Source organism: Electrophorus electricus, chromosome 13 (genome assembly GCF_013358815.1).
Source record: "Electrophorus electricus isolate fEleEle1 chromosome 13, fEleEle1.pri, whole genome shotgun sequence".
Classification (NCBI taxonomy): domain Eukaryota; kingdom Metazoa; phylum Chordata; class Actinopteri; order Gymnotiformes; family Gymnotidae; genus Electrophorus; species Electrophorus electricus.
In genome coordinates, this window is record NC_049547.1 from 10,408,849 (window position 1) to 10,434,805 (window position 25,957).

General features: G+C 44.1%; 3 protein-coding genes and 3 non-coding genes across 7 annotated transcripts in view; 1 reads left to right on the plus strand and 5 right to left on the minus strand.

Moving 5' to 3' along the window:
* Positions 1 to 4,290, minus strand: part of kiaa0586 (KIAA0586 ortholog) — a 79,038-nt gene extending 74,748 nt beyond the window's left edge. Inside the window, exons 1-9 of the mRNA XM_035532609.1 lie at positions 4,245 to 4,290; positions 3,477 to 3,659; positions 3,326 to 3,387; positions 3,171 to 3,237; positions 3,015 to 3,084; positions 2,707 to 2,899; positions 2,236 to 2,445; positions 1,713 to 1,881; positions 1,304 to 1,465 (exon numbers count right to left, since the gene is read on the minus strand). Coding sequence (XP_035388502.1) covers positions 1,304 to 1,465; positions 1,713 to 1,881; positions 2,236 to 2,445; positions 2,707 to 2,899; positions 3,015 to 3,084; positions 3,171 to 3,237; positions 3,326 to 3,387; positions 3,477 to 3,498 — 955 coding nt within the window. The 5' untranslated portion in view covers positions 3,499 to 3,659; positions 4,245 to 4,290. The remainder of the gene's footprint in view (positions 1 to 1,303; positions 1,466 to 1,712; positions 1,882 to 2,235; positions 2,446 to 2,706; positions 2,900 to 3,014; positions 3,085 to 3,170; positions 3,238 to 3,325; positions 3,388 to 3,476; positions 3,660 to 4,244) is intronic.
* Positions 4,291 to 4,615: 325 nt separating this feature from the next.
* On the plus strand, positions 4,616 to 5,847 carry timm9 (translocase of inner mitochondrial membrane 9 homolog). Its single transcript, XM_027011968.2, has 4 exons — positions 4,616 to 4,667; positions 5,022 to 5,077; positions 5,159 to 5,254; positions 5,405 to 5,847. Exons 1-4 carry the CDS (start codon positions 4,619 to 4,621, stop codon positions 5,537 to 5,539), a joined length of 336 nt encoding a protein of 111 aa, XP_026867769.1. The 5' UTR covers positions 4,616 to 4,618; the 3' UTR covers positions 5,540 to 5,847.
* A 1,787-nt stretch (positions 5,848 to 7,634) lies between these two features.
* On the minus strand, positions 7,635 to 24,906 carry arid4a (AT rich interactive domain 4A (RBP1-like)). 2 transcript variants are annotated; one of them, XM_035532607.1, is made up of 25 exons: positions 24,826 to 24,906; positions 23,700 to 23,748; positions 22,898 to 23,008; positions 21,971 to 22,036; positions 21,543 to 21,633; positions 21,323 to 21,402; positions 21,133 to 21,227; positions 19,299 to 19,431; positions 18,834 to 18,913; positions 18,617 to 18,693; positions 18,361 to 18,509; positions 16,578 to 16,650; positions 16,197 to 16,291; positions 15,786 to 15,883; positions 15,058 to 15,388; positions 13,946 to 14,196; positions 13,040 to 13,219; positions 12,671 to 12,755; positions 11,827 to 12,013; positions 11,636 to 11,698; positions 10,293 to 11,477; positions 10,068 to 10,172; positions 9,183 to 9,389; positions 8,333 to 8,479; positions 7,635 to 8,217 (listed from the first exon to the last, which is right to left on the minus strand). In XM_035532607.1, exons 2-25 carry the CDS (start codon positions 23,703 to 23,705, stop codon positions 8,114 to 8,116), a joined length of 3,999 nt encoding a protein of 1,332 aa, XP_035388500.1. In that variant the 5' UTR covers positions 23,706 to 23,748; positions 24,826 to 24,906; the 3' UTR covers positions 7,635 to 8,113. The 2 variants fall into 2 exon arrangements, with proteins under 2 accessions (XP_035388500.1, XP_035388501.1); XM_035532608.1 differs by lacking the exon at positions 24,826 to 24,906 and adding an exon at positions 23,885 to 24,314.
* On the minus strand, positions 13,690 to 13,771 carry LOC113578618. Its single transcript, XR_003410778.1, has one exon. It is a non-coding gene; the product is annotated as a small nucleolar RNA SNORD53/SNORD92 (small nucleolar RNA).
* Positions 14,908 to 14,991, minus strand: LOC113578620. The gene has a single exon (XR_003410780.2). It is a non-coding gene; the product is annotated as a small nucleolar RNA SNORD53/SNORD92 (small nucleolar RNA).
* LOC113578619 lies at positions 15,968 to 16,049 on the minus strand. The gene has a single exon (XR_003410779.2). It is a non-coding gene; the product is annotated as a small nucleolar RNA SNORD53/SNORD92 (small nucleolar RNA).
* Positions 24,907 to 25,957: the final 1,051 nt, after the last annotated feature.

A 25,957-nucleotide genomic window follows, 5' to 3' on the forward strand; every position in this document is an offset into this window, starting at 1 on the left:
ATGGTCAGGGCAATGGTGTTTTTAAAAGTGATCTATTTTCCAGAACACCTGTGATGCATTCAATGCTGAGTAGACTTCAAGCTTTAGGAACTGTGAGAACTCTTCAGAAGACAGTTGAGAACTGTCCAGAATTTTCTAGCGCATTTGATCTTTTTTTTTTAAAGGAACTTTCTAGAAATGTCTGGGCTGTCCAGTACTATACACAGCAGTATAAATACAGGTTCATTAAACCACCATTTCTGTTACAGCTGAGTAAGTGGACAAAGGATACACAGCTACATTTAATTTAGGTGGCATCAAGAGGTTACGTGCGTCCTGCAGAAGCTAAACTAGCATTTTACCGTCTGTGGCTAATTTATCAAGACAAGAGTGAAAAAATACTCTGGGAAAACATCTGCGTGAGGCATAGTGGACCCTCCGAACTGGCAGGAATGCACCCCCCCCCCCCCCCCCATCATGCATCCAGACATTCCTTCACCACACTGCCCTGAGCTACTGCATCCCACTCCTCCTGAGAGAGACCAGCCAGCTTCAGCGGAGAGCAGCAAGTCATCGAGAAAGGACAACACTGTAGACAACACTCCAAGCTACAGTTTCACAGATATAGCTGAGGAGAGAAAGCCATGCTACCTTAACCAAAAAGACCTCAATCATCTGATCAGCCGCTGGTCTCACCAAGTCCAGTGCTGAGCTTCTGGCGTCTAGGCTCAGGCAGTGGAATTTGTTACTTGAAAGTGTGAAAGTCACAGATCAGAGGAAGCATCTGTGAACACCATTACTGAGGACAGTACAAGGAGAACATGATGGGAGATGGTTCGTGAAAGGGATTTGCAAGCGTCACTGTAAATCATGAAAAACTGCTCGCATCTAAAGTGTTTTTGGTTATTGTATATTTGCAAAGCATATGTTGTCTTTGTCCAACTGTCTGAATGGGAACACACAAATTCCTCCGTTTCCTCTCTGAAAATACGTAACTTTCATTGTCCTGGTCACAGAAAAGGTTTGTGACGAATAAAGCTGTTCTGGTTTACGTTTTACACACAAGCAATTGGAATACAACACAGAACCTGGGAACAAAATCTTGCTACGTAGTGTAACTAACACCTACTTTAGCTCGAGTAAAAAAAGTTAATTTAAAAGAGATGCAGTTTGCCCAACACTTCTCCCTCAGTAATCGCTCTCTATTCTCATCCCTAAGTGTCTTCACTCTCTTCCTCCATCATATTACAAACTATGCCACATTTGACCTTGCTGCTGCACTCATGCAGAACTGAAACATGCCAAGTAAGTCAACGTAACCAACCATAGCTTTTCTTGGTGGCTTTGTGGGTCTGGTTGCTCGGCTGAGGGTTGTGGGCTGTGGGGATCCAATGGGTGGGTTTGGGGATGACCTTACGGGGTGCGGGTGTCTCCAGGGGACTTTTTACCCACCCTGTCCATGTCCTCATGCTGTGGTCCTGGACAGCTGGATGAGGAGAAGAGCAAATAAAACGGGGGGGAGACGTTAAGCCCCTTCTGCCAAAGATCTTTTAAAAAGTGTAGATATTCCTATTAAAATAACAAGACACAGGGGCACATGGTGTGAAAAAGTTTTGCATGTTGTAAAAACAATTTATCATTTGAAATATCAGGCACCAATAATTGTGTTATTGACTTTTTTTTTTTTTTTAATGTGTAGAGTTTTACACGTAGATGCTTTGGAGCCGTATAACCTGAATCCCCTGCAACAGCAGCAGTCCCGTCTCCAGCAGGCAGCAAGCTAAGGCCAGGCCTCTGTGCCGACTCTGGTACTGCTCTGCCCTGACCTGCACTGCGTGTGGCCAGCAGAGCTGAGCCACTACGAGCTGCCACTGCATCCAGAGCAGAGCCCAGCAGACGGTTCTGAGAGACAGCAGAACAAACAGAATGAAAATGAGGAAGGGGGGAAAAAAAGCCAGGAAGGCATAGGGCGAGTTCAAATTTCAGTTTTTAGCATGAGGGATTAAACCGTCAGAAATGAATCACCAATCAATTGTTTGAAAAGTCCAAGCCAAAGACTGTTCATTGCGTAATATGTATGCTACCATGACGCAGCCATTTCCCTCGGGATCAATAAAGTGCTATATTATATTTGTTGACTGATCGGTCAGTCAACTGATTGATAGATCCCTTTATTGATCCCAGATGGAGATTGCCTGGCAACAGCAGCAGCAGAAGTACAGAGGAAGTAAGGGTACAGAGACAGGCCTACAGTACCTGCAGCTCAAGTTGCTGGTCTTGGATCCTCTCCAGGTGCTGTAGCCTCAGCTGGGTCAGCGTGATCAGCTGCTCCTCCAGCTGGGCAGTCTTGTCTGGGGCACGGTCTGCCCCTCTCCCCCCTGCCCTGCTCCCTTGGCCCTCAGCCTCTTGGAGCCGCCGCAGCTCAGAGGCGACCTGTGCCACGCGCACCTCCATCTCACTCTGAGCCTGTCAGTCATACAGAAAGCATATGCTGGGAGCCTGTCGGACATAAGGAACGCCATGAGACTGTCACCTTTGTGCATGTGAGCATTAAAAAGCAGTGGTTTGCTATTATTTATGTCAGAACCATATGATTAATCTGAAATTACTCATCATAATCAGAGTCAGGACCTCAATTACATGATTAGCAAAGTCTGTAATTGACAGTCTCCATGCAGCAGTAACACATAAGGCACAGTTACAGTGTGTGTATGCAGCTGACTGTACCTGGATAACAGGAGCTGTGGCCGCGATGGCGGCAGCTGTGATGGCAGCCACAGCTGTAGCAGTCCCACCGTTTCCTGCTGGAAAAGCAGGGCTGGGTTGCTGGACCTCAGTACTCTGGAGACCTACACTCGGGGATGGCCCTGCACCCAGCAACTGCACCTCCACCTCCCGTCTCACTGGTGCACTGTGGGACCTGAGGTGTCCAGTGGTGTGGACAACAGATTTCGATCAGCACTTACATCTTATATAATGATGTTTGTGCTTAAAGGCCAGCCCCCCCTCAACAAGTGAATGCGAGCAACACTTGCCTCTGTTTCAAGGCGGCCACAACTGCACCCCTCCCATCGGTAGAGTACCTCGATATTAATACGTCTTGCCCTAGCAAGAATTCGGATGTTCGCCAGATTTAAAAATGCAGTGTAAACCAAGCTTACAGCTCTCAGATCAGGTGAGGATGTTATTACCTTTCTGCTCTCTGTCCCTTGTTTGGATAAATGAAGGTTTCCCTGTGCTTTTACCAACTCTAGGAACCTGAAAAAGAAAGTGCTGTTACTTATGTAATTTCTTTGTGATCAATACAAAAGTACATGCTTGAAAAATATACTGATAACTCGTATACATGGCTATTCCTGGCAACTCCAAGAGCTTGCTTTGATGCCGTGTAATCTTGTTCTTCAGGTCCTACAAAAGAGAGTCGCTGTTTATATTTTCGATTGCTATTACAATGACGTCCTCAAATTTAACCAGATTTACCAGATACGATAATATACCTCCGGATAAAGTTGATGGCATACTTGCAGCAAGTACAGGTGGAACCTTTTGCTCCTTGAATACTTGCTTAGACGCTTCGGTCAAGCAGGAAACATGTGCCGAGTCTGACAGCCTCTGAACAGAGATGTTGATGTCTCTGTGGCGTTGCGGCTGGTCGCTCCGTTTGTTTTGCTCCAAAACAACTTTAGTAGAGCGAATCAAAACGTCTGCAGCGTCACAACTTGACGCTGAATCATTTAATTTGAAGTTATTTAGTGTGGAAAAGTCCATTGTTAAGGAAATACACAGAGTAGGCACATAGATCTTTAGTTATCTGTCCTGGATAAATAATAACTAGCGTTAACTAGCTAGCCAGCCATTTCTCTCTAAATAACACTAATCAAAACTGCTAATTTATCAAGCCGCTTTGCTTAGCCCATAGTCTTCCACCTTTGTCAGATAAAATTGCTTAGACGTTTCGGTCAAGCAAGAAAAGAAACATGCGCCGAGTCTGACATCCTACTACCTAGGACAGCTAACCTAGTTTAGCTAAAAAACTGTACGTGTTGGTCTTAGTAATGTCATTAGTGCACACCTCTAGCTAGCTGGTTTACAGAAATCAGACAAGAAGGCGGCACACACCTATCATTTGGCATTTACCGTATTCTGCTGCTAACGTTTATTTTGAATTTCGCGCCGCCGAAACCTAGCAGTGGCTTGCTATGAACGCAGACTTTTAATTCCGTAGATAACCATGCTAGCTAGCTAACATATCTGATAATCTTTACCTGAGTAAATGTAAGCCGGACCTTTGGTAGTAGCTAAATCTGTCGTTCTCGCTGAAAATAAACTGACGTGTGGCTAAAGCGCAATCTACAACAACTGTTGCCGACAACAAAGTTGATAACGTGTGAATTCAGAAACTGCACAGTTCGTGACGCTGAGTTTGATTTCAAAATAAAACCACGCAGTTATCACCATATTTGCGAGAAAATAAATATTTTTATTTATATATTTCGAATGACACATTTAATAACTGTTTTAGTTCCATGATACATTTATGTTTAAATTACACGACCGTCTTTGTTATATTACCAACGTTTTCATTTTGTTTCGAAAGTGCCAAAGTGGATTCTAAGGGTTTTGTCACATTTATCGTCACATGTCCTTCAGTGGCTTAACAGCCCGAGCGTTGCACCGTGGAGTCCGAGGTAATGTTAGCTAGCTGGCTTTATTGCTGATGCGGTGTGTCTGTATTGCTCAACGTCTTTCTCTAAAATCGGATCGTTTGCTATGAGAAATTGTCTAATTATTGTTTTTGAACTAGTGAAGCTAGGTAGCTAGAAAATGGCCAAGATAAAAACACAATTTGCTCGCTCGCTAGCTAGCCAACTACATAGGACGATAACGTATGCAACACGGCCCTAGCAGAGGTTGTGTTGTTGAAATAGTGAATCAGATGAGTAGAGAGTGAAGTCATGATTTGATTAATATCTCTCATATCCTGTAAATGTGGAGTTTGGAGGTATTGCGCCTAAATGTGCCACATTCGTTATGATCTGCAGGACCTTTTTATAGGATTATGGCTGCTCAAGTGTCAGAGTCGGACCAAATCAAGCAGGTACTGCAGATTTTAAAATTTGGGAAACTCTGCATCTCACTGTCAGTTGTATACAATGTATTGCTGTGTTTTATTTTTAAGTTCAAAGAATTTCTTGGCACCTACAACAAACTGACAGAGAACTGCTTTATGGACTGTGTGAAAGATTTTACTACCAGGGAGGTCAAAGCAGAAGAGGTACAGTAGTCAATATTAAACCTTTTAAGTGTTGCACATGAAAGATTTTTTTTTCCCCTGACTACCTTAATCTTAATTTTATCTCTTGGCATTGGATGACCATTTCAATGGATTAGCAAGAAAAATAAACTTCCATTGCTTTCCTTTCAGACTTCATGCTCCGAGAGTTGTCTACAGAAGTATCTGAAAATGACCCAGCGGATCTCCATGCGCTTCCAGGAGTATCACATCCAGCAGAACGAGGCTCTGGCAGCCAAAGCTGGCTTACTTGGCCAGCCCCGCTAGTGGACAGCTGCATCTGGCACAGACTGATGTCCTCAGGCTGCGATCCTCATTATGCCTATGGGGAAGGTAAATGTCCACATTACCCCGTGAGCGGAGCGTGCCGGCAGGGATGGCAGAAGATATCGTCCTGTACGGTTCAGATCCTCAGCCTGGGGTAACATTTGTTTCCCTTTAATCTACAGCAGGCAGAGACTCACTAGACCTTAAAAGCTTGGTCTTAACACAGGAAAAATGTGAAGGTAGTTTTGTTTTTTTGTTTGTTTTTTTTGTAACATGCACATACCAAAATAAAACAAGGTAATGAGGCATTTTCATATCTACTGTATTATTAATCTAATGTTATTGAATAACTTCGATGCAGAGGTTAAAGTATTAATTTAATTTGGCTGGGTCCTGAATACAGCACAGTGCAGTGGCGGCCCACGCTCATGAGTGCTATACTTCGAGCTCTTCATGTTTGTGCAACACCATGTGTTGATGTGTAGCTACAGTCTTCAGAACATTAGGCCGTGTTCTCAGTTAATCAGTCAAGTAATTTAAAGTACTATACATTACCTTTTGGCATTTACACATGCTTTTAAGATTGTTTCCTTCAACACCACAATTACTATTCATTGACATGGTGTGTGCACTTACATAAAAGAACCAATAGACATTTATGCACGTAGTTCTTCAGTGGAAACTCTCTGGTTAGTGGTGAGAATATTATTCCAGTACACCTGTATTTAAGGGTGCTGTAAAGGTGAGAGATCAGGGGGAAAAGTACAGGTCTTATACCAAGGAGGCAAGAGAAATATCTTGAAATATGAAAGCACAAGAATATTTCAAAACTTTATTAGAAATGAAAAGAACTCTGCTTATTTTACATAAAGATATAATGGCTTTGCTCAGGAACCTAATACCTTCATTCCTTCATCCAGGAATCCGTAAATAAATTTCTCACAGGAAGCAAAATCTCCTTTTCAGTAATCAACGTCCAATGTATTAGTGGGTTCTCTAGAGTGCTTCCTTCAGACTCCTGCTCCTGACCAGTGGTTGATTATATACAGTAAAAGATGTGCTAATGCTTCTACCAACCTGACATAGAAAAAAGGAGTTTATACAAAGATGTGTTTAAAAATAATATAAATCATTTACAGTTTGTGTAAAATGTATTTTTCAAATACATGGTTTTGGAAGATCTATATACAAAAGAAAATCATAGTAAGAAACCCCTGGGCTAAACATATGTCTGTTAAGCAATTTTTATTCAATTGGTTGAGAACTTAAATGCAGATACCGAAGAATAAAATGCTTAAGTTAACAAGTACCAGGAAATCTGAGAACAGGTCACCAAAGTTATGGTGTTCCATAAAGGTCTCAAAACACATTTAAAATTTGGGTCCAAGTGGTGAAAGGGGAAGATGGGACTGGAACAGTTTACTGCACAGTAGTTACCCAATTATGACGACCTCCCAGTCCAACTTCCTAGTAGAGCCCATCACATTCTTTTCATTAAACTACTAGCCCATGGACCAAATGAATGTGGGAAGGTTGTTTTTATCTTGTAAAAAAATAAAAATAAAATACCCCCCCCCCCCCCCAAAAAAAGTGTCCCTAGACTAAATAAATATACTTAACAAGTTGCAAGATAATACCTTTATTTTACACAAAATTTCAGACCTAGAAATATTTCATTAAATAATTTCACCGCTGTGATATATACCTTTCGAAATTTTTCATACTAAAATAAAAACTCTGCAATTACATATAAAAAGACAAAATACACTCGCAAAGGAAATTAGTCCACTGAAAACATTTTTTTTTGTCCTGTGTTCCACTGTAAACATTTTTATGTTTATTTTCTTAAAAAGACAACAAAAATAGTTTTGCATAATCTGTGCTCACACTCTCTTTCTCTCTCACACACACACACACACACACACACACACACACTACAAAGAGTGGAAGACAGCAGCTGCAGTTTTCAGTAAACTACATTCCCTTTTGCAATTGACTTTGTCCCACTTTTCCAAATATAGGGCACTCTGCTGTAACATGTACTTTGGCAGTTCTGATGGAGCAAGCGCACAAAATTTACCTTTGTTTTTCTTACTTTTTTTTTTAAGCTAACCATATCCAGCTGGTTAAGTGACCATACCTGTACAGGGACCGTAATCTGGGATTCTTCTTTTATGATAGAATATATGAGTGATTGAATACTGCATCCAAACCAGCCCACGGTACACAGGCCTTGCCGAGAGGACAAAAAAGTGCCATTATACTGTCTGTGGATGGATATTAGCTGTATTTTTTAATACATTCAACCCTCAGATGGAGTCCATTTCCTTTTCCTGACGCTGAAAGTGGCAACGAGAGGGAGCAAGAGGCAGGATCAGTTTAAAAAGTGCAGGAGGTGGGAGTGGCCACAAGGTGGAATCAAGGGACAGGAAAGTACGTGGTGGGGGAAGACAGGGCAGTCGAGTGCTATTGGCCGCTTGCTCTGGCTCATCAGTATGCACGTCTCCGTGGAGGCAGCAGAATGCTGAGAAGGCAGAGGTGGGCAGGGTGGGGGGTGGAGAGATGAGGCATCCATCACCTGCACTCAACAGCCACAGTGTTCTGCGTGGGGGAGGCCGAGGAGGGGCTCATGCCCGTGTCAGACGAGCCAGAAGATGTGGAGGCTGTGGTGTGGGACACTGTCAGTCAGATGGCAAACGTCAGTTAAAATCTTACACACCTCCCAGTGCTCATGCAATCAGCTCTCCCCTATAAATTTTAAACTTTTCCGAACCAAGAAGACAACGTTCTTACCTTCTCTCTCCTTCTTTTTTAATCTTTTCCGTCGCCTGTCAATAGAGGCCACCTCAGACTTCAGGGACATGTAGTACTTCCTGATTTCCTGCAGTTTGTCTTGGAGGAAAGAAATTCTCTCAGCACTAGACATGTTGTCCAGCTCATCTGCAAAATCAGAAATGACAACTTCGTTACCTGCAGCCAGACAAGGTCTGCAGAGCAATTCTCAATGCTCTGGCATTATGGAAAAAAAACAACAACAACAACAACAATAATCTAATTAGGGCTGTCCCCTCCAAGTCAATGTTACAAAGTACTTTATTCTCAGAAAATTAAAATGGTCAGTTTATTGCATTCATTAGCATAAATTACTTTAACTTTACATAAGCATTACAGTGAAAGGTGCAGTCATGTGTAAGCACAGTTGCGCACATCATGCAGCATGTTGGCCACTTAAAAGCCAAGTGGATGACAGAGCATATGAATAAGTGTGTGTGTGTGTGTATAAAATAAACAAACATAAGCAGAGAACCTTTAGAGGGCAGAATGTAAGCAGTGCAACTATTCTAACTATTTTTTGCTTCAGTTTAACAGTCATTTTGATATACATCTTAAATGCAAGTGTACAGGGTATTTTCATGGTAAACTGCAGCTGATAAGGCTTAACTTCTCTCTAGGTTGGCATGTGTCTTTAGCCCATTTACCTGCATTTTAGACAAAAAAAATAGGACTTTTGGTTGATCAACACAATACTAAAGTCATGGACAGACTTGCATCTAGTCAAATGTGTCAAATCCATGTAACCCAAACCAAAACAGGCCTACGCACACATGCACTGTTGAGCTTCAGCGTGCGCTGTGGGACATACTCAGCTGGAAGGTCCACTTGTAGGTGCGTGGCGAGGGGAAGGACTGCTTCTCTTTGTGCTTGTCCTTCTCCAGGTCTTTGCTACTGGGAGACGCAAGGCCAGGCGAGCGGGAGAGTTTCTGGGGCTTGGCCATGCTGGAGTGTTTCACTGGGGTCAGCTTACTCGCTGTGTCCATGACCGGCAGGTCTTCACTGTCACTGCTGTGACCTGGGGGCCGAGGAGACGAGAGGACCGCTCAGCCAGAGCCAAAGCAAAGCCGCCTGCCATGCTAGATGTGTTTCACTCGCATTTACCTGAAGTTTTTAAAAGCACACTTTCCAAAATCATGATACTGGCAAGAAATTACTTCTTTAGATACACAAGAACAAAAAGGTTCAGAATTGAGCTCCTTTAATTAAGGCCCTTCTATGTCTGTGCAAGTTTTTATTTTGGCATCATTTTTCGACTACACTTCAGGCTTTTAAAGTTTCCAAAGGAACCCAGTATATGTCTTAAGGAGTGACTAGAGATCATTTTGTACTTGTAAGCATGTCAAATGTATTCAGTACTCCTCCTGCTGATCTCTCAGGATACACTAGTCTACCACTTCATAACTACACAAGCACAGCGATACCGCTGCTACTTTAGTGCCCCCTTATGGACCATCCTCAGACAACAAAGCATGTGAGGGTAGCAAATACAAGCCAAGTTCATGGGGTGCTTCACAGCCAGAAACATCTTTTCCTTACCATTCACTGGTATAAAACAAAAACAGCCTATACGTTGTAGACTGCTTTAATGCTAGTCATCCATAATATTTTACATTAATATATTCTTAAATGTGCTTCGCCTGCACGAGCAGACTCGACTGCCCTACGTGTGTACGGCCTCCTCGCCATCGCTCACCTGCTCCGTTTTTCTCTGCGCTGGCCGCCGTGCTCAGCCGTTTCTGGTTGCGCTTCGGTTTCTTGGCCGGAGAGTTGACATTGCAGTCCAGCAACCTCTTCTGACCTACAGCCAAAAGAATAAAATCAATCAAACCTCCAAAGTGCAGCTCTACTCCCCTAACTCAAGGCACACCGGGAAGCCCGGAGGGTGTCTGACCGTGAGTGCAGGTCAGCGCAGACTCACCTCTGTCCTTGCCATCCCTCTCCTGCAGGGAGATGCTGGAGGTGCTGGAGCTGGCGCTGGCATCAAAGCCGTGGGGCGAGCCGCTCTCGGCAAGGCCCTCCTGCGACTCGGCTACGCTGTCTACTTCGACGGTGGCATCGCTCTCGCTCCTCGTGCTGTGCGACTCATCTGGGCTCGGTGCGGAGGCAGGCGAGCACAGGCGTGGTGGCCCTGCTCCCGGGAGGCTGAGGGGGAGGTGAGCGGAGGAGGTCTGCAAGGGTGGCATTGGGGCCGCGGCGGGAGTAAGAGCGAGGGCCTGCTCCTCCCTCAGCGCTGGGAACTCCTCTCCTGCGGGCTTCTCCTTCTCCTCGGGGTCGTCCAGGTCCACCTCGTGGCACACCAGTGCCTCTGGGCCGATCTGGGGCATCAGCTCGTCGTCGGTGCCCGCCGACGCATCCTCCTTCATCATGCCCAAGTCGGGCAAAGGCTCCACTCGGATCTGGACTTCTCTTGTGAGAGCAGGCATCTCCGTTTTCACCTCAGGCTCCTCAGCAGGAGCCACCGCCCGTGCTGCCGGCACAGGGGGCTCCTCCGGCTCCTCCACGGCCCCCGTCCGACCCTCCGCGTCAGGCCTTTTCTCTGGCGATGAGGCCTTGGGCTCCTCCTTGCGGTCCAGACGAACCTTCTTGTCTGGAGTCCTGTGCTCAGGGGCCTTGCGCTTGGCTAGGCAGCTTCTCTCCGGAGGACCGATGTCCTCCGTGGCCGAGTCAGTGTCAGAGTCGGCTGCGTCTGGGCTGCTGTGGCCAGGCTCCGGAGGCTTCTTGGCAAGGCGCAGCAGAGCGCAGGGCATCTCAGGCTCTGCAGGGCCTGGAGTAGCAGGCAGCTGCGTGGAAGGCTCCGACCCGGGGTCCCTCGCGCGAGCTCTCTTTGTTCTGGACTTCGGAGATTTGTCCTCAGGTTCCAGCAGCACAGCCGGTTCTTCCTCCAGTTTCTCCGCCTCGCTCCCCTCCTGGGGCTTCTCTCGAGGGCTGCTGGGACATGCTGGCTGGGGATGCGCTTGGGCGGCCTCCGCACGGCTTTCCTCCTCCAGCCTTTCCTCTTCCTCCTCTTGCTTGCGTGCGGTGGCAGGGTCAGTCAGCTCCACCCATTCAGGCTTCTTCTCAGGAGAATCCTCACCCTCGCTCTCCTCTGAAGAGTTCCCCGAATCTGGAAAGAGTGACAGAACAGAGGCACAAGGTGATCAATCAAGTGCAAACATTTTACTGTTCAGCATGTCGCACATGCAAAATTTGGTTAGTCGAGTAGGTCAAGTAATCATATTTGGTTTGATGTCACAAACGAAAGAGCAAATCTCTCAAACTTACCATTAGATGCCCTGTCAGAATCATACATTCCAGAGGTTCTCCTGGTACGTCTGCGAGGAGTTCCTGTCAGGAGATAATTAAATCAATGTGCAACCACACACTCAAACCTGCGCCTACAATGTACAAAGGAAAGGGGGGGGGGGGGATTCTAAACCGCAGACTGTCATCAGTTCCTCCAAGTGTCGTCTTACCGTCGCCGTTTGGTAGGCTGGAGGGGTCTGAGAGGCGGGAGCTTTTGCTGCCCGGTCTGCCCTCACCGCTGGGCGTTTTGGACACGCTGCGGGACACCACGGGAGGGGTGGACTTCAGCGGTGGACGGCCTCGCTTCACGGCCATTTTGGCCTGCTTGTCGTCCTCCTTCTCGACGTCGTCTTTGTTCTGTCGTGACGGGCACAGAGGTCACCACACGCACTCACCCCAACACTCAGGAGGATTACTTTTAAAAGTCACGCCGTTACAGTTTACTGACTACCCCGTCTTTGAAGTCTCTCTACCCTAAGCCGAAGTTAGTTATTAAATCATGTGAATCAAATCAAAATCTGTATCTATAAAAAATAAATAAATATTTTAGTCCTGTGTCATGACGATTCTTGTGGTCAGTAAACAAAAGCTTTTAACACTTAAATTGCATCGTGTGCACATCAATGAAAGCAACAACAACAAAAGACAATTGCATCAGAAAAATCTGTTTCCAGTCACAAACTGCAAAGGAGTGAAGTAAAAGACCCAGAACACTCGGAGAAGGAAAAGCACATGGTACACATTCTAACCCTCTAAACAAGCACAGGCTACACTCCATGCCGATGGAGTCCCACAATAGTCATGGGACCCGTTCACTCAATTAGAGCCATAAAAACGGGGAGAGAAAGAAAACAAGGATCACTTACTATGTAAATGCTGTTTGTAATCAGCATATTTTACAAGCTACAAGTAATACAATTTCTGCTTTTTTTCCCAATGACTAACAGAAGTTCCCCCTTTTCGTGCACTGCTCATAATGCAGCTACATGTGCTCCCTTCAGCCCACCCACTCACCTTGACTTTCTTTTTCTGCTTTTTCTTCGTCCCTCCTTTATCAACAGGCCATATTATTCTGTCCGCCTTCACCCACTCATCGTACCTGCCATAGAGAATTTCAAACGTGGATACATGTAGACGTGTGACATTTACTGGCTGAGTGATCAAAATGCGTTCATTCTTTAAACTAAAAAGTACAAATAAAGATAAAATTAGCCGGGAACACAACCAGAGCTAAAATGTTACCCGTTTCCCAAAATCAGCAACAGTCCAATTATGATAAATATTGGACATAATAACAGAGGACAACCAAAGCAAAATCAGTCTAGCACGACTCATTTCCAGTCTTCATTTAGGCCTTCGTGAGCCCTCATTTAAAGGCCTCACCTCACATTCCATCCATAGTAGTGGACCAGATAAAGGACTTCTCCATCATCCGTCTCTGTGTTCTTAATGTTGGCCTCGTAGATCTTTTGTGTTTTTCCTTTGCCATATTTCACTTTGACTTTTGTCCCAGTGACGGAGTGCTCGGACTCTTCATACCCCTCTTCCCCCTCCCTCTCCTCTCTGGGAAGGAATAAGGAATAGGAATTCTCAGACAAGGGCATCTGATCCAAAGAACTGATCTAGTGGACTAATGTAATAAGCTAGCACTGTGGAAACAAGTTCCTAAGTAATAGCTTTAAGCATCCAAGAAGACAGGATGGCCAGCAATTCACTTGGAACTTTATTTCACAGCTTTAATTATAGAAATGTGGAACAGCCCTCACAGAAATCCTGATCATTATTCACTGTGACAAAAGCAGCATGGAATGTTAGAACATAACTAAATGAGTTCTAGAACAGCTAGTGTCAAATGTGTTCCACAACCGCACATGTTGGTTCCAGCACAACTCATCAGTTACTAGAATACATCAAAAATAGACTGATGTTCAACTTTCACTTTCTAGAAAATGAAAGCAAGTCTAAAAATGTATTACATGTGCAAAATGGCTAGTCAGGCTGTTAACCAGGTGCTGCAATTTAAAACACAGAGTCTAATCAGACAGCCAAGAGAAGTGTGACATCACATGACATCAGTTAAGTATGCGAAACCATTCTCTGGTATCATCATGTTTGACCCCACATGGCTCAGATTTCCAAAATGCCAGTAATTGAGCAGCTGTAAACACCTGGAATTACATAAAAAAAGCTTTCTAGCCAAGAATAATGTGTGGCACAAATCCATGCTAGTTGACCAAAGGCCAAGGTTTAACATCAGCACAGGTTACTTGCAGATGACTAATGATGTACCTTTCTCTGAGTCTGGGCCTTTCACTTTCCTCTTCCTCATCTTCCTCCTCCTCCAGCTCCTCTTCCTCAGAGTCTTTGTCAGACTCCTCCGGGCGCCGGCTGCGTCTCTTGCCCGGATGATCTCCATCCAGCTTCTCCTTCTGCTCCTCCCCGCTGCCTTCTCCACCACGTGCCTCCTCCTTCACTCGCTCCTGTCTGACAGGCTCCTTCACCTCCGTTTTCACAGGCGTCACCGTGCAGCGCCGCCGGCCCTGTCTCACACACACACACACACACACCTCTTTCAGCCTCCTCTACTCCATCAGATGACTTGGAAAACTTCCAAGTTGCCACAGAACTGTGTTACTACATTTCTAGTCAAACACAGTGGAAATTCCAAGGAAGTGAATGTTATGGCTATGAGCTTAGAAATGTAAAACACTGACATATACCACAGTGATATCACTACGTGGTACTGTTGACCTTACTTTGTCAGTTTAAAAAAAAAGTGCTGCACAAGCTCCATTAGTAAAACAGGATGAAGCAGCTTTAGGGCTCATGTAAAAGGTAAAATGTGTTATTTTGGGAATCTGATGCAACCAAAATCCAAAGGTTCTGCCAAGAGTAAAAGGCTGTAGAGATAATAATAATTTTTCATTTGTCTACACAGTAGGTTTTCCCACCCAGAGGATTTTTATTTATGGTTTATGTTGAAATGTTTTGTGAGCTGTTAGAATAATTTAAATATCTTGAATTAAATGTTATCAGACAAGACATCACAAGAGAACAGAACGTTTGTGTGATTTCTGTATCTTGCTTTGCGCTCACTTAAAAAATAAAATAAAATTTAAAAAAAGATAGTGAATACACCCCGAATTCCACTTAATACACAGATGCAGTGTTTCTAAAATTGCACAGGACTGGGATCAGCAAGTGCAATAACTCAAAGAAGTCATCAGCGTGCTGACCTAATAAAACAGGGAAGCATCAGATAGCCAAGAGAAAATATGACATCAAGTGACATCAGGTCTTGAAAGCGAAACCATTCTCTGGTATCATCATGTGCGGCCTGCCCTCAGAGAAGCACCAGTCACAGAAAGTGAGGAAAGAGCAGAGCGGCGGGACGCACTCACCCTGGGGGAGCAGACGTCCCTGAGGCCTCTCTCCTCCTCTGCCTCGTGTTCTGACTCGTCCCCGTCGGTCTTCTCCGTGCTCGGCTCGGCCTCGGCGCTAGCCTGTAGGCTCAGGTCGCCTTTGTCCTCACCAACCTCACGCTCTTCCTCCTCTTCCTCCTCCTCCTCCTCTTCTTCTTCTTCCTCCTCCTCCTCCTCTTCCTCCTCCTCCTCTTCCTCCTCCTCCTCTCTCTTTGGCTCCTGCCGGGCGACAGGTCGAGGATCGTTGTGGTGCACTGTCCGGAACTGGATCTGTGCGGAGCGGCAATACTCCTCGAAGCCATACAGGTACCTGACAGAAAAGTGGCAGTTACTCTTCACATTCCTGCAGAGCTCTTGGTAAACCTCAGCAACCTTTTGACTTTATTCTCAGGGTCAAAGCAGCTAAATGGATGTGTTATTTATTTATTTAATGGTAGAGTCAGGAATAGCTTAAGCAGGTAACCAGTAAATGACTATGGGGAGGAGATATGTTGATGGCTCACACAAAAAGTACCCTATAAATGAATGATCTTAAAATACTTGTTCCTTCCACACACACACACACACACACACACACACACATTTGTGTGCTGCAAATCGTCTTTGTTTCTTAAATGTCCTAGAGACACTTCAGGCTGTTAGAGACTGATCGGCAGCTGTACACATTACACAATTGCACATTCTGCACACTACATGGGAATACTTACTTTCTGTATGCTGTTTTCACATTATAAGAAGCAGCTGAATTCAGGACAGGGATGCCCAAATCCATATAGACCTGTTTCCAAACAGATCCACTCTCAATCTGAAATAAAGAGCAGTCACAGTACTCAGGTTTTGCCAACTGTTTCAAGATTTCTAGATGTGTTCCAGGTTAATGCATCAAGGGTGGATCAGATAGCCAAGAGAAACATGACATCATTCAACATCAGTCAAATATGCGAAACCGTTCTCTGAGATCATCAGTTTAAGCTCCAACCTAGGAATGCATACCTAGATGTACACCACTAAGCCCAGTTCATATTCAGCATCACAGTTTCAGTTCAGATTCATATTTTCACTTCTATCTGCACAATTTGCACTCAAAAATAAATAAATGTAACCACGAAGCTACTCACACTATCACAACCGCCGTGCTGGTGCACCAGCCTGAAGAGTTTGAAGAGATTCAGGTCCTTGTAGCCCAGCACAGGGGGCTTGTTAATTGGTGTCCCTGCAGGGGGGGGGGGGGGTGTGAAAGCAAGAGGAAACGAGGGAGAGACGCAGATCAGGACACACGGCAAGGAGGGAAAGCATGCCGCACGACTCCGGTCACATACTGCTCCTTACAAGAGCAGCACACGACAACGAAGACAGACCACGAGCCAAACCGCCAAGGCTCACTCTAAAGGAGCCGCGCAGTTACTCCAGGCTAACTGTAAGTGGAGTCTGAAGTATACGGGGTACATGAGTACAGACCAGATCTACAGCCATAAAACTGGAGCGTGTCTGTGCCTTACCTCGGTCCTCCATGAACTTATACAGCTGCTGCAGGAAGTGGTCCCTCTCCTCGGGGTCTGGCTCATCATCAGGCTAGAGGCAGGGAGACAGGGGAAAATGACGGGCTTGATGAACAAGATGTCAGATGCTGCTGACCACCAGCCTAAAGGAACTGGAGTGGGACACAATGAAGAAACTAATACCTTTTGCATAATGAAGCTTTGAAACGCAATTACACATGGGAAGAAAAGAAAAAAAAAGAAAAAAAAAAAAGAAAGAAAAAACGGCAGTTATGTGAACTGCTAATCTGGAAAGAAACCAAAGCAATTCGTCCAGCCTGACTCCAAGTATCCCTGTGCCTAAATCATGCCATCAGAAGACTGAAAGTACTGAATAAAATGCACGTTTCTACGCATTATGAACTGAAGATTTACAGTGAAAAAGCTAAGCAAACAGCCAAGAGAAAACGTGACATCACATGACATCAGTAGAGTAAGCAAAACTATTCTCCACCATCATATCTGAATCATCATGCTTGTACCACTAACCAAAAGCTAATGAAGCGTTGTTTTGTAAACGGCTACACCACCCAAATTCTCTCATGCTTAGGTTATACTAGATCAGACATAACATAAGGCTGTACCTTAAAGTGCTGGGACAGAATCTGATCAGCCATCTATTCAACCATTAGGCCTGCAGTTTGAAAAAACATGCCAGTTCATCAAAAATAATTGTTACCCACTATGAACGCCTTCAGTACTGACCCCAAAAAAAAGTGACTAAATATATTTATGCAAGTTCTACAAGAAAGCAAACTTGCTTTTGGCTGCAGGGACCTGGGGCTTCTAGCTTTTAGACACAGCAGAATGTCCAAACCCAGAAGAGCGCTCAGCTGTGTAGAAGGTCACCATCACCAGAACTGAGGCTAAAACCAGCTGTGGAAACACAGCTCTCTTAAAATATCCTTCAAGTACACCTGCATTTCAAATAAGCGAAGCACTGAGCGTAGTATTTAATGCCAGTGTTCCTGCAGGACCAGCGGGAGCGGTGCAGCTCGCTGGCCGACGCCACTGAAGCGCTCTTGTGACGAGCTGCAGCTTGAGACTAAGACCTGCCCACAGAGCCCAGCTGGCACGCCTCCACTGGCCACCAGCCAATCGCTGAAGCGCTCTTTCTCAACCATAGGAAGTAGGGGTTGCCATGGGAGCGGTTTCGGAAGCCAAGCGAATGGCTATTTGTCCGAGAGCTGCAAGCAGGAAGAATGAGGCATTGTTGTGCGGAGGCTGGGGGTTTTCCCACATGCTGGGGCCAGTTACTGGTCTCACTCAAGGTGCTTTAGACCACAAAGATGTCAGAGCCAAGGAATGCCTTTACAACTCAACATAAATACCGATTCAGCACCACTGCACTATTTACTCACTCCACCAAAAGCAGGAGCCCAGAGAGGCAAATTTTCACTTCAGACACCCCAAAAAAAAAATTAAAATAAAATAAAATAAAATAAAATAAAATAAATAAATAAATAAATAAATAAATAAATAAATAAATAAATAAACCACACCACTGAAATCATTAGCCGAAACGCCACATGCTTGTCACGTCCTCGTTACGTTTCCAAACATGCAAACCGGAAGCTTACTAACGGGCATATAACTGCTCAAACTTCACGCAAAAGCATTCATTACAATGTATTCATTGTACATTAGTACCATTACTAGATTAATTAAAATAAAATACCAAATGCAGTGGTCCTTCAGGGTTGGCCTGGATGACAATGATCTGAATGCTGGAAAGCAAACTCACCTCCTCTGGCTCGGGCTCTTTCTCCTCTTCCTCACTTTCTTTGCCATCACCATCATCACTGCTGGAAGATTCCAGAATCTCACTCATATCCATCTTCCAGCCGTCAGGGACCTGCTTGGTCTGGAGGAAGAGCAGCGCTTCTTCAAATCCTGCACAGAGAAACCGGGTGCCTAGTTAGACTTCACCTGCAGAGCTCGCAAACCTTACAGACATGCGTTAGATGTCACAAGCATGAGCTCAGATCGGCACCCCATACCTTTCTTGCTGGAGCAGTCTGCCCTGGAGATTGTGTCCAGAGTTATTTCATAAATTTCAGTACGTGCCACAGTGTGACTATAAAGGGAAGAGGGGAGTGAAAAAAGCATTGATGGAAGAAAAAAAAAAAAAAGATATGAAACTGTTCTGATTGAATACTGCAGAACTGCAAACAAATGTGTATAATTATAGAAGACAAGAAGGCACAAAGTACTTACAATTTAGAATCAGCAAATGATCTCACTAAGCATTGGTCCTTTTTGACAGCCAAGTCATCGTTGCAGCTGGGCGAGATCACCTTGGGACAAAACAAAAGTCAGCATGTTCTCTATCCTACACAAAAAGTTCCACAATCATGGCTTTGTGGGTTTAAAGTGAGACATCCAAGTTTCTCCTTTTTCGGACATGTATACCCACTGGTTCACATTCTTTAAAAAGGGTCAAAATAGCAATTTTACAGGAAAAAAAAAAAAATAATAATAATTTATATATATATATATTTATATATATATATTTTTTTTACAACCACTAATTATTTTGAAATAAGTGAAGAGGCAAATTTAGGAAGCCGTGCAGCTCCTGTAGAGATGCAGTCATTTTGAACCTAGGCATCAACACAGTGCTGTAAGCTCTTCAGTGTTCTTATTGTGTGAAGGACGATGTGATGGGCAGCTGCGGCTCACCAGGCCATGGAACCAGGTCGCTCGGTCCAGCCCAGTCTGCACACCGACGACCTTCCCCAACAGATCATCATTCAGCCGTCTTCGGTCATCATCTTCCTCCTCACTAGATGAAGACTCCTTCTCCTCGTCCGCACTACAGAGTTCAGAGAGGACACTCGTTTATACCGGAAATGCACTCCTTCACAAAGATACGAGTTCAACCCCCCACCACTACACACACACACACACACACACACACACACACACACACACACACACCGTGAAAGAGCAGCAGCAGTGAGAACAGGAGAAACTGACTAAGGCAAAATGACTGCCAACTGATATTCAAATGTGTGACAGAGGTCTAAGATTAGTGCAGAAATAAAGAGTTACATAGACTTGCTCAAGCATTGCACTTGTCTGCATCACTAGAGACAGACAAGACCAGAGAAAGATGAGTAAGTATAAGTCAGAAGTGACAAACTGACTACACAACCATTTCCTCTGCATTTAGCCTTTTGCCTATACCCCCTCACTTTGAAGCGTTACGTTTTTTCCAAGACATTAAGAAACAGGAACAGCAAACAGCGCTTTAAACTGTCATCCCAATGAAGACCTGTTTCTTCTCAAAGACAGATGGACCTTGATTCTTATCTGAGTGCGGCCTAGAGTCATGCAATAACCACTCACTATAAACTCTTATTTAGACACTCCGCACCACCAGTGTTAGAACTGCACAAATTGCCACAATATAAACAGCACAAGGGTCAGTCTACTTTTAAAGAGAAGGTGACTGATGCCTGGGCAAAAATATATTTTCTAAATCTATTAAGTCCAAGTGACACATTCCATGTTAGGAGTCCATGACATCTGTGTCTACTCCAAATCCTTGTTGGTATACTGAAGTACACCCCTCTCATAGGGAAACAGTCTAAACTGTGATCTCTGGAATCTCCTAAACTGAACATATGTATTATGAAATGAATCTTGGGAGCTCGTTGCGTGATCAAAGAAATGCGTCACTACTTCAGTCTGTTCAAAAAAAGAGGAATAAAACCCACACCAGCAAATACAACAATGCTTGAAAAAGAACTAGAACAAGAACACACACACACACACACACACACACACAAAACTGCAGGTTTTACCTGCAACAAGCATAAACAGACGTGATGACAATAAAAGACTATTAGAGTAGTCAGTCATGGTGTACCTAATAGCCTGCACTTTTACTGCTGGTTTACCTCCCCTGTTAAGGGTTCCTTAAATTGTCACAAGTGGGGAGAGACTGAAAAGCGCAGCGAAGTGTCTGTTACAGTCATGAGAGCTACGCTACATCAGGGCCACAGCAAACAATTTAGTGCTGCACTGGTTCTCAGCAGGAAAAAAAAAACAAAACTCAGTGACGGGAGTAGCCGTGATTTATATGGCTATAGTTTGAACTGAAAATGGACTGGTGTGATCAAATGTCTGGCACAACGTCTTGGTCCAATGTAGACCGAGTACCCGCCAACACTACCACAGGGTTAAGAAAAGTATTTATAATTCATGAAAATGGAACAAATGTGCGAGAATTCTAAAAGACCTGTTCAAGCTTCAGATGTTACGGTAATCTTTAACTAGTAAGGAACATGAAGTCTCACACACACAGAACAGCAAATGATCAGCAAATCAGCCTTGCTGGCATGAAAACACACTATTGTGTACAACAGGAAATACAGAGGAAAAAACACACACACACACACACACACACACACACACACACACACACACACACACACAATTAAAGTCTTCCTATGTGCTGAAAGTAGCTGCAAGATTGCCACTTTGAATGATGAGTCAAACAAGCACTCACACAGCTTGAGAAGAGCGTCTCCCACGATTTGTCTTCTTTCCGATGACGGGAGTGCCAAAGTGCTCCGGGTTAGTCAGAGGCAGTTGGTCCAGGGTCTGTGAAAGAGAGCAGAAGATTGGAGTTCCATCAGCCTTATCGAAAGTCCTCCTGCTTCAGAAAAGAGAATGTGGCATGTCTGACGGCGCCACACCTCACTCTCTGCAAAGTGTCTTTCGCCTTTAAGACACAATGAAGTCCTTCTAAGCGTTTTCTCGTCTCCATCATCAAACACTGGAGGGAAAAGGGGAGCAAATCACTCCATAAGGTAAGGACTCTTATAGGGCGCATGCCATCGCAATAGCTAAAGATGGTGTGGTCGAACAGGAGCGGGGGTTCACAGCAGGGAGCAGTTTAGTTAGGCTTGTACTTACCCACGGTGTACCAGCTGGCATCTGTGAGTTTACTGATGACAGCTTCGCTAAATGCCCCCTCTGGGCTCTTTACTTCCACTGTAGAGCCAACCTGTTAACAAGACCACACATTACAACACTAAACACTGCACTGCATCACCGGCAGAACACACTTGTGTCACGTGTGTTAGACGAGTACAAATCTGTATGCTGAACACAGGCTTGAAAATAAGTCATAACTTAAAAAGCACCTTACTAAAGCACGGCAGATACCCCTCCACTTCCATTAGTAAAGTTAAATGGAGTAAATATGTTTCTATTTATAACTAGTCAATGATGCATTATAACTGCACTTTCTTCCCACAAATGCTGACAGGGAAAACTGATGACTCATACCATAAAATAAAGACTCAGTGATGAACACTGACACTGTAGAATAAAAGCCTTACCCTCAATGGGCCTTTGACCTGGTCATCTTGTACAACTTGTGAGGTGCTCTCTCCTTTGAGCACCACCTGGAAACAAGCAAATGTGCAGAAGATCAAGGAAAGAAGCCCATGATTGATGTCCATGAAGTTACGTTGAGAGTCTAGCGAAGGGGAAGCAATATGGTTGTGTAACAGACACACACACTGCACATCACAATCCATCACCAACGGGCCACTTTTTGTGCATGTGGAAAGCCCAGCTCTCTGCTCCCTGAAATTTTCTGTCTAGGGGGAAGCTAAAGCCACTGGTTCAAGGCACGATGCCGTAAGGCCTTTACCACTTTTCTTCTCAAACCCTTTCTTACATGTTTCAAGCCAGTGAACTAGCAAATGGCATCACAGAATGTTTTCATAAGTCTCTATGAAAAAGGGGAAAAAAACTAGATAAGCCAGCGGGACTTGCTAAAACGAAATCAGTAGGCTAACCCTAAAGCAATGCATTCACACCCACAGCAGCTTATCTAAAATAAGGTATTAAAAACCACAACATGGGGCAAACCTTGGCTAATGCAGCTGAAAGCAGACACCTGACTTTTCCTTATTGTTAGCCAAGGACACACATCAAGGCTACAGCTGCAAAGTGCAGCACATTCCCGTCGATGAGAGAAAGCATGGTGGCTATCAGATCAAGTCGGCACATGGGTGCTGTCGCTATAGTAAAACACTGCGGTGGAACTCCATTTTTCTATCACCCAAGATTGGACAGAGGCAAAACTATAATAGCATTCACTTGTCCTACACACTGATACCCCCTAATAGTATTAATGTAGCATGTGAAGTACAACCACTCACAAGCGTAACAGTGCAACACCCAAGAGTAATTATTTTGCCATGCTCTTTGACCATAGCCATAAGAAAAGGTCTCACCTACAACAATCAGGGACATACCTTAACTTTCACCATCCGTTTAACAGTCTTGATTTTTGCCTCACAGAAGGCACCTCGGTACTTAGCACTAACATCTGTCCCCACAGTCAGGTAGGCAGGCTCATCTGCTACCTGTAGAGCACAAAACAAAGAAATAAAATTGAGTCAGAAAAGGTGTCAAAACAAGCATAAAGTCTTTCACCATGACAAATAGGTAAAAAGGGACAAATCCTACCCAAATATCTACGTAAACTATGCCAAAGCTTCACACAAAATAGTAAATGTCAATCTATAAAAAGTATTTTAAAAATAGCTGTTCAGGAGCACAAACTGCTACACTGAGACTCTTCTCTTTCAATCATACAGCTACTGACATAGGCTCTTCTTCCAAAAACATAAGAATAAAGAAGACAGAACGATCACTGTAAGATGGTATCACAAGTACAAATCTGAACAGTCTTAAAGTTCAGATGCTCCTAACAGTTTCAAGAGCTTGTGAAACAGTTCTTTTCAGTTCATTACCAACGCTACTTCAACAGAAACAGTTCCCACATTTACTTCTGAGTTGTGCTACTCATCAGATAGGTTAACCCTCGTATTTGTTAAGTACCAAATAGCAGACCTAAAAGTGACACAGGCTTACTGAAATCAAATCGCGTATTACGATCGTTAAAAATGGGCATTTACGTCAATGCGCACTATACATTTAACACTAAGCACCGTGTTAAATAAGAGAATAACTTGCCAACTAAAACCTGACTGGCCTCGACTGGGGAGGCGTCGGCTACACTGCTGTCTTCAGCTGAAAGGTTTAGTGACTTACCTTCATTGTGATGGCTATTTGAGGGAGTCCAGCTCGATGTGTTTAATAGCTGAAAAACACAAGGAACAGAGTTAACAACCGAGACTCGATCAAAAAAAAAATGTGTCAAATCTGATCTGATGCGCATGAAACAGCACGGGAGAACAGTGAAATGCTAACAGGCTAACGGGCTAGCTACTACTCACGCATTCTTTTCGAGATCGATGCAGCCCCCCCCCTCCCTTCACGGGCAAAAGAAAAATGTGAAAGCGAGCGCTTTAATAAGTGCATTTCAAAACGATTCCGCAAACGACGAACGACGCTCTCCGTTTTTCATGAACTTTCGATGTCTTGAGAACACAAAACGCCACGACGAGGAGGAAAAACAGAAGACTGCGTGTGTCCCTTCCCGCTTTACTCGCAGTCGGACCGTGTCACGTCGCCATCATAGCTCACCGCGCTGCACCATGTCGGAAGCGTTACAAGCTGCTAAGAACAGTGTGCAGCCAAGTGAGAACCCAGAATCACATTTTCCTCGCCCAACTGTCATCGACATCAACAGCCTATATGGGCTAATAAAAAGACACAGAGACTTGTCTGTCGTGAGCTTTGGTTTTCTAAGACAGGTGGGCTAAATATAGAGAGCCTGCTAACTACCCTTGCTAAACTGCTCACCGTTATTATGGCGATTTAAACTGACTGGCTATTAGTTGTTCAGAAAGCCAAAAAAGCGCTAGTTCCGGAACAACGTCGTGTCGATAGCGGAGGCTCATCTAACATTCACAGAGCAATTCAATTCTCCACAAGTTTAGAAGCCAGAGACAAGAAAGTGTCCGATCACGAGTCATTGTGTCTGTTAAGTCAATCTCACCTAATACCACTAAAGCCACTTAGCTTGCTAGCAGGCGAGCTAGCCAACGTTAGCCAGCTAGCTGTGTTTCTTCACTGCGAAAACAAGCCGCCTAGCAGCTAGACAGCTAACTAGCTGCTCTCTGCCATTCAATTTGTCGTCGTGTTAAACCCCTCAATTGTAAAATAGTACAAAAAAACACGTCAACCCTTACTTTTCACAAACGAAATAAAAAACGATTGATATTTTACAAGACAGAAGTTGTTTGAATGTAATGTCTCAAATAGTGATACTTACATACTCCTAAATGACTGCTTACCACTCGCCTGGATTGCAAAGCATAAACGAAATAACAAGCTGTTGAGCTTGAAGGTTGTGTTTCTTGAAATGTGATTGGCTGCAGAAACCGCGGTGGTCAAATTCTTGAAATTATGATTGGTTCCCATATACGTTAAAGCCTATAGGTCACTATAGGATTTAATCTAACACTGATAAATGATTGGTAAATATAAAAGCGGCGCTATAAAATACCTATACTCATTGGTTGGCCGTGATGCATAATCTTTACAATTAAAACAACTCAAACGTAACATATGATTGGTCAAACGTTTCCTATTGAAGCGTGTTCGCCATATTCATTGGTCAAATTTACTTTGAAACAGCCCGCCTACTTTATTCATTGGTTCGACTGCTTTATTGAAAGGGAACGAACTTCATTTCAGAGGGAAAAATAAAAGCGTTTGCCTTAGTGCGCATGTCTAAACAAAGGGCTCATTCGCCATTTTGTTCCCAACGCAATTATTTTCGCGTACTGATCCTGTGCTCAGCGATTTCGAGGTGAGTCCCGATTGACCACAGGTTAGCTGGAGTAGGTGGATTTATTTGACTAGTCTTTTTAAAGGTCCAGCTTGACTATCCACTAATACACTTCATCACAATTCGTTTAAGTTGTCAGACTCAATTTTAAATGCGACACCGCTGAAAAGGTCAGTTGAAGGCTATGAGAGTAATGGCGTCTTGATTTCAATTCCGTGGGACGTCAGACACGGGTGTTTGACGTACACGGAAGATAACACCGTGCGGATAAAACGTGGTGTCTGTACTCGACTTATCTTATTCGCATTAACGTGTTTATTCAGTTTTACAGTTACCCGCTTACTTTCAGACACAAACGGACCGTGTTGTTCGAATGTTTTTTTAATGTTAAATTAGAGGTAGGATAAGCTACGTTAAAACGCCTTGTGATGGGACTTAATTTTTTTAATGAGCTGTTTTTCAAGTTAGTTTTTCTGTATCATTTTCTTACCTACAGTAAGCTTAATGAAAGTCAAAACAATAAGCGACACACCAAACATTTTTCCATGACCACAGAACATGAGGGCGTATATGGCAGTATTTCAGTTTGTTTTGGTTCGTTTGTTTGTTTGTT